Source organism: Melampsora larici-populina (assembly GCF_000204055.1).
Source record: "Melampsora larici-populina 98AG31 unplaced genomic scaffold MELLAscaffold_12, whole genome shotgun sequence".
Classification (NCBI taxonomy): Eukaryota; Fungi; Basidiomycota; class Pucciniomycetes; order Pucciniales; family Melampsoraceae; genus Melampsora; species Melampsora laricis-populina.
Genome location: NW_006768776.1, coordinates 1,549,391 through 1,561,957, shown reverse-complemented (window position 1 = coordinate 1,561,957; position 12,567 = coordinate 1,549,391). Strand labels below are relative to the sequence as shown.

Genomic DNA, 12,567 nt, shown 5'->3' with positions numbered 1-12,567 from the left:
TCAAGTGAATGTCTTATTTTAGAAGAATCAAACTCAAAATCCATTTTTGGTCATGTTTTTTCATTGAATTATTGTCCATGGTGTTTCCTGTGCATCAAGATAAAATTATAAGGTTGATAGGAGGCTAAATGAGGCTACATACCTCGTACGCTCATCAAACTCGCGATTTTTGATATCCTGGTCAGTATCTCAATATATACATGTTTAACCGTTGTTCTCTCAATCATCATACCTCTTTGTCTTATTGAGATCTTAGTCGATGCTGATCTGTTTTAATGTCTAAGTCGGAATTTCAAGCCATTCCTTATGTTTTGACGGCTGAACTCTCCTCATTTGTTGTTGCTCGAAGTGCGCGACGTTCACGGTGGAGTTTAATTTTTCTCTCCGATTGTCTCTGCTTGAAAGTTGAGTACTTCACGATCTCATTGCTACTGACGTTCAATGTCGTTGCCTTCAAACATACCCCACAACCAATATAGACGATTGGAGCTTACAAACGCCAAGTGTATCAGAGGTTACCTTTTCTGGTAGCCAAGAGCCACGGGATGAGCAGTCCACGGGCAAGCTGATGAATTGGCGAGCAACTTCTAGACGTGAATCGTTTATCTGGTGCCCGATGTCCATACATGGTCACCAAACGGGCGCAGAATAAAAACTGTTTGTACAACCTGACGGATCGTCTTCCAGATGTCTCGGGAGTCAGATTTAAGATAGATTGCGGCTATCGCTGCACAAATTTAGAAACATGTTTGTGTTCATCTATGAATGAGCCTTGATTGTCAGCTAATATGTTAATGAGAGCCTTTTTTGAGGGGCTCCCCAACAAGTCCACCTCGGAGATACCTCGCATCGGCTCTGTGAGTTACTTCAAACCGCTTGAAATTGATGAGCTATAGAGGATGGCATTGATAAAACTCGTTAGAAAGTCCGTTGCCACTTTTTTGGGATCAGAAAAGGAGCTGATATCCCCTCAAAGCTTATCAGTTATGGTGTGACACGTCCGAAAGACTGCTCAGTAAGTACGTCTGAAAGACCTTTGGATTTTAGGGTCTGCTTCCAAGATTTATAGCATTCTTCGGGTCTGCTTCCATTTGCGATTAGAATTTCCATAACGCTCGACCATCATGACTTCGGCAGAATTTCACAACGAAAAATTTGACCATACACTCGGCTCAACTTTCAGCTCCGCCACAAAGGTAGTTATGTATGGAGCTCACGATTTGGAACAAGAACAAGAGAGTATTCCAGAGATACATCCCGCGATATTGACCCCGAATGTTACGGAGGCCTCTGTGCTACCCATGAAGCTCATGAATGAGATACCCAACTTGCCACCAGCTGATAAGGGATTCTTAGCTTGGCGATTTCTCTTTGTGATATTCTGGGTGGATGCCCTTTTTTGGGGTATGCACAACGTCGCCTTTCAAGCTGAAAAAAAGCTTCTACAGCGGATGTAGACACACGCCTGCTTAAGTACTTTGACGTCGTGGCTTATCAACTTCATTCCTGTTATTCCTGCGCTCGTGACAGGCCCTGCGTTATCATTTAGTGTGCTACTCACTTATCCGCCATACACAAATATGAATCCGGCAGCAGCAGCATCAACAGGTATCGTGTTCACTGTTATCTTACCTCATGAATCGTCGAGCCAACTTTTTTTCTTGTTGCCTTGCTTTATTAGGGACCATATGTACGGGCATCATGTACTGTAGCGGTTCAATTCTTGCTCCACTTATAAGCAGATATCCCCATTTAATAACCTGGGGGCCTAGACTAGGGATCGTGATGTGTGCTGGGTCATTGTTGCTGTCAAGCTACGCTAGTAAGGAAAGTAATCTCAGCGCATAAGAATTATGTCAAGGAATTAAGTCATGTTTTTGAAATTGCAGGCTTGGCAGCTGTTCTTATCGCAAGGGATTCTATATAGCATTGGTAGCTGTAAGCTTGAAGTGTTTCAGCTGTTTCAGATTGAATTTTTGACAGTGTTTTTTTGATTAGCACTTGCATAGTGAGCCACATCTTTTCAGTTTGCAACTTCCAGCACAGGAACTAATTTGCGACAACAGCTATCCAGGGTTGATATTTTTGTCCGAATGGTGGATTGAAAGACGAGGGTTTGCTGGAGGCGTGATGTTCACTGGTACACATCTGGATCACTGCTATGGATCACTCTCCCAAGAATAATTACTGATTTTGATTTCAAAAATAGGCGCCTCTGTGTTTGGGCTCATCTACCCGCCCATAATGGATTGGGCCCTTGGTCGATATGGCATGCCGTTCACTTTTCGGGCTATGACACTAGCTTGGCTTATATGTGTTGTACCTATATTACCCTTCTATCAGTCAGTGTGTCACCTTGATCATCTCTGGCATTAGATTACTTGAGCAAGGCTATATAATTCAAAGCTGATTTGCCTTTCTTCATCTATTCTAATCGAACTTTTGATTCTAGTGGCCGTCTTGCTCATTCAACGCCAGATAAACAGAAAAAAACGAGAATGATGACCTATCTCAGTCGTCCAATCACGTGGATCTTGCTGCTATCGAATGTAAACGCTTTTTGAACTTTATTTTTGAATGTTTAATTTTTTTACTGAGGCACTCTCTCTGAAATCATACATGGTGCTTAGTTCCTACAAAGCTTGTGAGTATCTGGGAGTCCATAATACACTAATGCTAATTTGATACAAAAACCGGATGCGCTCGTGCTCATTCAATCAATGATTTGATGCTCATGTTTTGATATTCGCATTTAATCTAGGGCTTTCTTTGTTCCAATACTATACATCCCTTCCTTTGCAAAATCCATCGGGCACGACGGAGGAATATATCTTGGTATCTTTTCCGGAACAAGTATCTTTGGGCAAATGGTCGTCGGAACACTAAGTGATTACTGGGATGTCAGTTGGCTCATCGGAATCACCTCAATTACCAGTGCAGCCAGTATACTTGGCCTATGGAGATTTTGTAACGGGCTTTTGATGCTGGCAAGCTTCACCACAATTTGTGAGTTTGAAATGACCCATGTCCATATCTTTCCAAGAATAGTAAGATTGAAACTAAAGATTTTCCATTTGAATCCTTACCCACTCTTTTGAAAAGATGGTCTAACTGCCGGTGGTTATTCTTGCCTCTGGCAACGCTTTGTCAATTTGATTGATCCAGAGGACTCAAATCCGGCTAATCTGATTGTCATCTTTGTAACATGCAGAGGTATTGCCAATATTGCAACAGGTCCGATTTCAGGCACACTCTTGAGCTCTGCTAGCTCTGAAACCAATGGTTACCGTATTCTGATGTACTACAGCGGGGCACTCATGCTCCTTAGCTCGTTTGGTGTGGTTTGTTACTTTTTGAAGAAAAGAGAACATAAAGTGTAAAGTACTTGTCTAGTATCACTAGACAAAAAATAAAAATATATATGCAATTTTCTTATAAGTTGACCTCTACCGTCCTTTGTATACATATTCAGAGTTTTTTTATATATCAGGGTATGAAGCGGAATTTTTGGATTTGCTGTAATGGTGAGGCCTCATTAGGGTTACTCAAAAATCCAGTTTCACTGTCAACATACCATTTGAGAAGAGTGAGCAATCTAGACTTTTGAATTCACTAGAGACTATGCGGGCATGCCCGCAACAGGGAAACTATGCTACAATTGTATCCAATTATTGTACTTAACAATGAATAATGACTCAACCCGGTTCCTCCTCTCATCACTGTATACTCTGTATTGCTTATACAATGTATCAAGCTCTTATCATCATGTTTCCAAAACTTCCTTTCGAGGCACCTAAATTGCCATATTAATGAGGCCAATGGAAACATGGAAAGAACAAATACAGAATTTGTTTAACTCAAACACAGTGATCTCCACACCAGGAAAATCACACCAAAGTGCAACCCAATCATTAACAATATTTCTCTACTTTTGAAAGTTGCCACATGAGATCCCACATGAAATCCAGTTTTATTCTTGATGTCCCTATGTAAACCATATGGACCATATTAGGAAAGCATAGCAACCCAGCTTCAATATCTGTGAAGAAACATAGCACATACTTGAAAAAAATCATCTTTGTTGACACCCTCCTCTATTGAATGTTCCAGTGCCTCAGTAATGTAAGGTTCATTTGAAGAGAAATCTGCAAGGCAAATGAAGCTTTCCAACACCGCGGGAATGATTAAGTTCAAAACCCGATTGAGCGAAGTTGTGGTGTCCGAGTCCGCAACTTTGCTCAATCACGGATTTTGTTCACATCTTGTTCACATCTTGTTTACAAGTTTCCCTCGAGCTATCCTCTGCTACCCCAATCTCATTCTATTCTTGACACGTGGTCATATGTAGTACATACATAGAATCCCTTTCAAGTCATCAGGCATCATCCTTGCTACTATGTATTCTGGTCTTACTTTCCAGGTTTCATTGCAGTGCTTTTGTCACACTGCAAGAAGCATTGTCCCGACACCGTTCTTTAGGTCACTCATTGCTGATGCTAAACAACAATGAAGTTGATGGACCTTTTGAGATACGGACAGGGAATTGGTGGATGGTGCGATGGAAAATATGACCTTTGGTTGTGATCCAGATGATTGATCAACAAAGAAAGGATCTCGGTGCGGACAAATTGAAATTTGATTGTGTACGAGGGAGAGTACAACTCAAGGGAAACCTGTGAACGAGATGTGAACAAGATGTGAACCAGATCGTTGATTGAGAAAAGTTGCCGACTTGGACACCGCAACTTTGCTCAATCGGGTTTTGAACTTAATCATTCCCGTAGTGTAATCTGGTGACTGATAGACTATAAAACAAATAACTGCTCAATTTTTTGATGTGGTAGGGTAGAGCAATGAAAACTTACATACCAGAATATTGGTTTCTGATGTCAGCTCTGTGGTTCTGTGCATTGTAATTGTACAACCCATTCAAATCACATGCAAGTAATTCTTTTGCAAGCTGGATTTCAGGAAAGATACTGTTGATTTCCTCAGAGTTTGATCTGAAACTCTTTTACACTGCTCAAGCCATGATCCTGGGAGCTCTGCATTTGAAAATGATGATTGATCAGTTCTCCCTGATGTTGTTCCATATCCTCAATGCCCAACTTGGTAATATCAATACTTTGAACACATAACTTCACAACTTTTTTTTGGTGTCATAGGGTAGGGCAATAAAACCTTACATCACGGAATATGGATGTCAGGCAAGATAATGTTGCTTGTTGATTTCTTATAATTTTAATCTGCAAATCTATTGAAATGTTCAAGCCATTGTCCTGGGCTTTCTGAATTTTAAAATAATGTTTGATAAGTTCTCCCTGACGTTTGTGCATATCCTCAATTACCAACTTGCTTATATCAATGATTTTGGTAGGACACAACCAGCATAGTGTAACAGGGATAAAAATCCTGTAAAGCCACCCATAAAATTTCCTGCATGGGAACCTCAAATCCAGGATTTTACTATGTCAATAATGACATAAATTTAACAAAGGCTTGTTCTACGTATATCAAACTCCGCCTAGCATTGCTACGTTTTCTAATGTAATGGTTTCTATTCCCATATACAATTCCACCTGTTGGACCCAATCAGAATCTTATATGAGTTACACAAAGATGCCTAACACCTCAAACCATTTGGGTAGGGCAAAGTTTGACATTTTGGGAAAACATAAAATAACAAGGGTATGTTTTATGAGACATACAATTGTTTGCAAGTTAATGTAGAAGATGTGTTAAATAATTTGAAGAAGAGGTAAACAATTTGGACAAAAACTCCATGTGGGCAGTTAAAGAACTTTGATTGAAAATATCCCTGATGTCCCAAAACATCCTACAATTGAGCTGAAACATCTGTTTAGTACCTTAATCCAATAATCAAAAGAATTATATGTCACAACTTGATGCTTTACTACATAATTCTTTTCCCTGACCCACTCTCATATTGGGTGATAACTGGCCATGAACAACTCTTATGCTAAGACCCTCTTTAAAAATTGAATTGTGAGAAAGTATAGTAAGTTCTGATTCAAATAGGGACTAACCAGGATCCTTGTTTACCAATATGTTGAACAACCATCAAATATATGTCACCTGACAAACTTCCTATCCAGGTATTCCTGGACTGGTAAAGTACACACATGCAAGTAATCAATCATATTAGCCTCTGCCTGACTCAAGCTATCAGTCTAAACATCAGAAAACACTCACTTTCACTAAATATCTCATATTCACACCCTTGCACATCCACCACAAAAGTAAAAAACCCAAAAATGCAGGGTTACCTTGAAAGAACCTTGAGGCACGAATGGTTCTTAAGCCCACGAGTAGCAGCGGAGGTAGTTCCGGTACCGGGAGACGGTACCTCTATCCGTGGAATGAGCTTGTGAGGAAATCATAGCAGGAAAAATTTCCTCCTGTATTCCACATCAGACTACCGACAGCTGCACTCAGATTATCTCACGGGAATAATCCTCAACACCTAAAATTTTTGTTGATTGTCAAACAAGAAACCTTGAAGATTCAAGATACACATTCCCAGGCAATTCAATCACATTCTCAAAATTCAGATGGACGAGAGATTGGCAAACGCAGATGCACGGGTGACAAGAGCTGGATCAGCAGCCTTGGCCGCACAACCGCGAGTAGAACCTGAGAAAAGGAAGAGGGTACCGAGAATCGAAGAAGAAGACGGAGAAGGTACAAGCGAGGAAGAAGGCGAGTCGGAAGACGACCCAAACGCCATGAAGGCCGGTGATGCAAACCTATTACCAGAGTCAGACGATGATTCCTGGGCACCACCACAACCAGGTGCAGGCCAGTTGAGCGACGAGGAGGAGGATGAATTAGAAGAAGAACGAGACAGTAGTCAAGGTAAGCTTCCAGTTTAAATCCAATTTGATTCGTATTTCTCTCTTTCCAACCCCCAGGATCCATCAATAACCGGTCCAAAAGGCAGTGGGCGGGAAACCACGACGAGACAACGTGATGAGGGTAATATCCCATTCCACGAGAACAGTCGAGACAGACATGTTACACGAGGTAATCATGGTCCTAAGACGTTGAGGCTTGATCCCCAACCTGGGGTGGCCTGCGAGAAGAAGTCCTCTCAGCGGATATTGCTCAAGACACAGAAGAGGAGAGAACAGTCGCTGACTTACACCTCTACGATCCCAACCCGCAGGAGTTGAAGGGGACCGAATCCTAGTGATCCAATCACAAATCAACGAGCCCTATGCGAGAGGTGATCACACAGACGGAGCAGCCTTACTCGCCCAATTGATCGACTCCTTCATGGAACGCCCAAACTCCAATCAAGGGGCATCGACGAGACACGGAAGCGTGAGCACGAGACAAGAAAGCCCCCAACGTCGACGCCAACAGATCCAAAACCAAGAACCAGCGAGAGTAGCACAACCTCCACCACGGCAGACAGAGGTCTCAGCACAAGCTCCAACCAGGAGGACACACGGTTTGATCCAAGACAACCTCACCAAAGCCTCATACGAGCAACCAGAAGGAGTAGAAGATCACCTCCCTAAACGACCTAGAGCGCAACGTTCCCAATCCCCGAAAGATCAGACGTCAAAATCGAAATCGGCAAGGGTCGACCAGACCGAAGCCGAACGAGCCAAAACCATGCTCATGTCCCGGAAGGGAAGGATGGTCCTGTCAAACGGCGATGTCATTGAAAACGGAAGATTAATAGTGCTAGACGATTCGACCCAAATGGAGAAATCCTTACCAGAGTTATCCCCCGTCCTGACCGTCTATATGCAAACATTTAAAGCATACATCCCCCTGTCAGTTTTTGAGCGGAATTTTCTGAGAGAAGACGCGAAGGGGTGGAGCACAAAGAAGGCTCCGACAGCCACGAAAATCCTTGAAGGAAACGGAACACGAGTGTATGGCGGAGATCCCCCGATGGACGAGCTAACAATGCAATACGAGCAATGGTTAGACGCGATAACCCTCTTTATACGTTATGTGAAGCAGGCGGAGTGGCAAACCCAAGCTGAGAGGTTCGAAGGACACAAGTTGATAGTGATGGACCTACGAGAGAACGTAGGGTGGATGGTGGCACTCAGGTACTGCCAACGTGTACGACAAGGCCTAATGAGAGCGACGGTTGACCGGAAGATTTACAACATCACAAAAGTCCAAAACGTAATTCTAGACGAAGTCAAGTTGATCTGCGAAAACCAAGGAGAGCGAGCATTCAGATCAAACCCCTATGCACCAGGAGGCCCCCGGGAAAGCTGGAACCCGGAGACCGGCTTAGCACCGCCAATGAGAAAGACCACAATGGCAACATACGGCAGATCTGAGTCAGGCCCGATGGCCAGTACCTCACACTACGGAAACACCACAACACCATCCTATCCAGCCACGAACCGGAACGGCGAACCATGGCTTCCGAAGGCCGAGTACAAGGCGAAGAGAGCAGCAGAGAGGCAAGTCACCAGAGACCGCAGGAACCATAGAGGAAGGAGCCCAGAAAGGCGGAGGAGTCCAGACCGAAGCTATGAGCGGAGAGAAGACCGCCGTAGAGAGCGTAGTCGGAGCATAGATAAAGGCTATGGTGCCAAGAAAAATGACCGTTACGGGAAAAGGAGCTAGTGAGTAGCGGTAATCCCATTGTGAAATGAAATGAAGAAGGCGCAGACCTTAGTTCCCCCCCCAAAAAAAAAAAAAAAAAACTGCAGTGACCAGCTCCAGAAAGTGAGACCAATGCCCTAACCTGAGTGATTTACACCGTTGTCCCGTCCAACCCCTTTAGCCAAACCCTAGGTTACAACCCAATGCCAGAGAAACCACCGAGATTCTGCCTAATGCCACTATCCCCCCGTGAGAAGCTGAAAGAGCGCGAACCGAGTACTCAGCAGAGAGAGAAACCCGAAAGGAAGCTGATGGGGCGGTGGCCAACACACGTGACGTGTGAAATGAAGATCCCGGTCTGGGAACGAGAGCTCAGACGGGCAGGCATCCTGGAAGAGAACAGGCGAATCCTGGAAGGCTTTGTACGGGGTTTTCACCAAGGAATCCCGGAAGAGGCAATAAGAAACCAGAAATATTTTTGCCCGCCAAATCATTCATCAGCTTTATCCACAAGACAGAAGATAGAAGAGAGTATGGAAAAAGAGTTAAAAGAAGGGCGGATGTACGGCCCCTTCACAAAGGAGGAAGTGTACGAAGAACTGGGGTTCTTTCAGACGAGTCCATTAGGAGCGGTTACAAACGGAGACGGGTCTCTTCGGCCAATAAACGATCTTTCTTTCCCGAGAAACGACTCACTCATAAATTCAGTCAACGCCAGAGTAAATAAAGATGAATTTGAAACGTCGTGGGACAACTTCGAAAAGGTAGCCTTGTTCCTGCTCAGCTCAGACGGCCCGGTCCTCTTAGGAATTTATGACTGGGCCCATGCATACCGACAAATCCCGACGATGATGAGCCAGTGGCCATATCTAATGGTACTAGGATTCGAAGGAGGGGTGTACCTGGACACCCGTATCACGTTCGGAGGCGTGGCAGGTTGTGGAGTTTTTGGCCAGGTGGCAGACACGTGGAAACTTATCATAACGAGTCGGTTTGGTTTCCTGGAGGCATTCCGGTGGGTTGACGACACGCTGTTCGCAAAACCAGCAGATGGCTCGAATCCCTACACCATGAGAGACGTGGTGAACCTCAGCGACGAACTAGGCGTGGCCACAAACGCGAAGAAATGGCGTGAGTTTAGTTACAAACAAAAATACCTAGGGTTCCTGTGGGATGGTCTAAACAAAACGGTGCAAGTTCCAGAAGAGAAGAGGTCAGAGAGGCTGGAGCAAATCAGGCACTTCCGAGGTCAAAAGAGGGAATCGTACAAGGCAGCAGAGAAGATGGTGGGACAGCTCAGTCACTTAACACTGGTATACCCACAGCTTAAGTGCCACTGCATGGCGATTTACCATTGGTTAGCGGAATGGAAGAATCGGATGGCCTTACGCGATATTCCCGAGGAGATCATGGAGGACCTCGACACCTGGGAGAGAGTACTAACACACGCAGAACCGAGACGACTGATCCCAAGACCAGGAGTACGTAATGTTGGCTGGGTCGGCGATGCATCGTCGTCGTATGGTATAGGGATAATTGTCGGTAAGAAGTGGTCCCGCTTCAGGCTAAGGCGAGGTTGGGATGAAGTGGAAAGTGACGGTTCGAGGAGGGAGATAGCATGGGCCGAGACAGTGGCTCTTAGGCTAGGCCTGCTGATGATGGAGACGCTGATGGACATGGGAGGCTCCGAATTCTTAGTGCTAACAGACAACGTAGTGACAGAAGGAGCGGTACGAAATGGGAAATCACGTAATAGATGGGTCAACCGGGAGTGGATTAAGTGTCAAGATGAGACTTTCAGACTTAACTGTAGGATCATGCAGAAACGAGTACGTTCGGAAGACAATGCCGCCGACCGGCTGTCGAGAGGTTTCGACTCGACGAAACAGGTTAGAGATCTGGTAAAGATACGAATTCCGCGTGATCTGGAACGATTCATTGTCCAGGAATAGTTGCAAAGAATTGAGACACCAAGCCCAAAATCAAGGCGACCAAAAGCACTTACCTGAACGTCAAAAGTCATTCGATGCCACCATTACCAAAACACTTCGAAGCAGCGAAGGACAAATCAACATCAAAGGCAGGGAAGCATGTAGCACTGAGTGGTTGGGCTGGGTCGACACTGAAAGGTTACTCAAGCGGAATGTCAAAATTCATAGAATTCAAGAGCAAGATGGCAGGAGGATTCGACGAAGACGTACCTATAACAGATGAGGATATTTACGATTTCATCGCGTGGGCAGGCCCATCGAAGTCGGAAAAGGAAAACGGTCCAGACAAGGAAATCTCGGCGGTGACCATAAAGAAATATCTAGATGGCATACGAGCCTGGCATATTGTAAAGCACATGGCAAGACCGAACGTAGATCAAGAGGTAGTCTCAGTCCTAATTACGGCGACGAAGAGAAATGAAGAAGAAGCAGCATTAGTGACGAACAAACAACCCATCATGATTCGACAATTGTACAAGCTCCTGCGATACGCTCATGGTAAATCCCCGGAACTGGAACTCACGGCGTCGGTGGCGCTAATAGCCTTTTGGGGGGTAGCGCGACTAGGCGAGTTGCTGAGAGGTAAAGCGAGCGAAGGAGCGCTACTCCGAAGACACGTGGAGTTCGGAGAGAGGAAAGGAGCGAGATTCACATCTCTGCAGCTGAGAAAAGCGAAAACGGCACGGAACGGCGAAAGCCAGACAATCCACCTACCAGAACAATTCAACGTGTTAGACCCGGTAGCTGCTCTAGAGAGAGTATTAGAAGGCAACAGGAGGAAAAACCGGGATGACTTACTATTCACTTGGGAGAGCCCTCAAGGTGCAAAACCGCTGTCGAAGGCGAGATTCATCAAATTGGTCGAAGAAGTATGGGGAAAAGCGTCGATCGGAACCTGGTCGGGACACTCATTCCGGGTAGGAGGGGCTTCAATCAGGTATAACCTGGGAACACCAATGAAGAGCATAGCCAGACAAGGCAGGTGGAAGTCTTTGACTTAACTGCGGTACTTAAAGACGTACAGCGAGGAAGAGGTCCAAGATACCACTCGTTTCCTAGAGATCATCGACGAAAGAAAGGACAGAGCAGAAAGGAGAGAGTAAAACAGAGATGCAATATGATACCAGAGGAGAAGTTTAAGAGAGTGACACCTCCCCTCCCCAAAGTGAGAAAGAGGGATCGACAGAGAGATGAGCAAGCCACTGAGTGGCGTAAGGAAAGCAAGAACCTTAAAACGGGGGGCACTCATGCAGTTCCCCCCCTCTTTTACTTCCTGATAGCGCAGAGGGCATGCACAGGCCGGTGCTCGGACGTGTTGGGGGGAGCCCGAGAGGCTCAGCGCCAAACCCGGGTGCCGAGTAATGGGGGCTCGGGCTACCCCAAAACATCAGAGCAAGACGGCATCCACCTAGGTAGGGCGGGCGGGTCTGCAGGGCGAGGCCGACCCAAACAAGTTGGTTTACGAGAACCAACTGTTAGGGGCCGGGGCTTCGCCGCTCACGCAAACCCGCTACTTCTGACCTAAGAGGTAAGAAGTAGCAGAGGTGGGGTTTTATCGACTCCATGACCACACACGGTCGAGAAGACCAGTCTTCCCAGAAGATAAAAACCCACCACCAACTATCACATAGCTGTGGAAAGAGTGGGTTGAAAGAACCTTGAGGCACAAATGGTTCTTAAGCCCACGAGTAGCAGCGGAGGTAGTTCCGGTACCGGGAGACGGTACCGCTATCCGTGGAATGAGCTCGCAAGGATATCATAGCAGGAAAAATTTCCTCCTGTATTCCACATCAGACTACCGACAGCTGCACTCAGATTATCTCACGGGAATAATCCTCAACACCTAAAATTTTTGTTGACCTCCCGCCCACCCGAGCAGTTGTGATAGGTAAGCATAACAAATCGTAATAGAGACCCCACCCACCGAACCAGGGCGAGGCCGACCCAAACAAGTTGGTTTACGAGAACCAACTGT

General features: G+C 45.4%; 3 protein-coding genes across 3 annotated transcripts; 2 read left to right on the top strand and 1 right to left on the bottom strand.

The window, feature by feature from the left end:
• Positions 1-1,124: 1,124 nt before the first annotated feature.
• On the top strand, positions 1,125-3,380 carry MELLADRAFT_105240 (uncharacterized protein; the record flags this gene model as incomplete). Its single annotated transcript, XM_007408418.1, has 6 exons — positions 1,125-1,404; positions 1,531-1,642; positions 2,210-2,342; positions 2,631-2,644; positions 2,762-3,006; positions 3,103-3,380. 6 exons carry the CDS (start codon positions 1,125-1,127, stop codon positions 3,378-3,380), a joined length of 1,062 nt encoding a protein of 353 aa, XP_007408480.1.
• A 3,192-nt stretch (positions 3,381-6,572) lies between these two features.
• Positions 6,573-8,284, top strand: MELLADRAFT_85049 (uncharacterized protein; the record flags this gene model as incomplete). Its single annotated transcript, XM_007408419.1, has 4 exons — positions 6,573-6,876; positions 6,958-7,150; positions 7,245-8,169; positions 8,210-8,284. The coding sequence occupies 4 exons, from the start codon at positions 6,573-6,575 to the stop codon at positions 8,282-8,284; spliced, it is 1,497 nt and encodes a 498-aa protein (XP_007408481.1).
• A 177-nt stretch (positions 8,285-8,461) lies between these two features.
• On the bottom strand, positions 8,462-8,641 carry MELLADRAFT_85048 (uncharacterized protein; the record flags this gene model as incomplete). The annotated part of the gene is made up of 1 exon (XM_007408373.1): positions 8,462-8,641. The coding sequence occupies one exon, from the start codon at positions 8,639-8,641 to the stop codon at positions 8,462-8,464; it is 180 nt and encodes a 59-aa protein (XP_007408435.1).
• Positions 8,642-12,567: the final 3,926 nt, after the last annotated feature.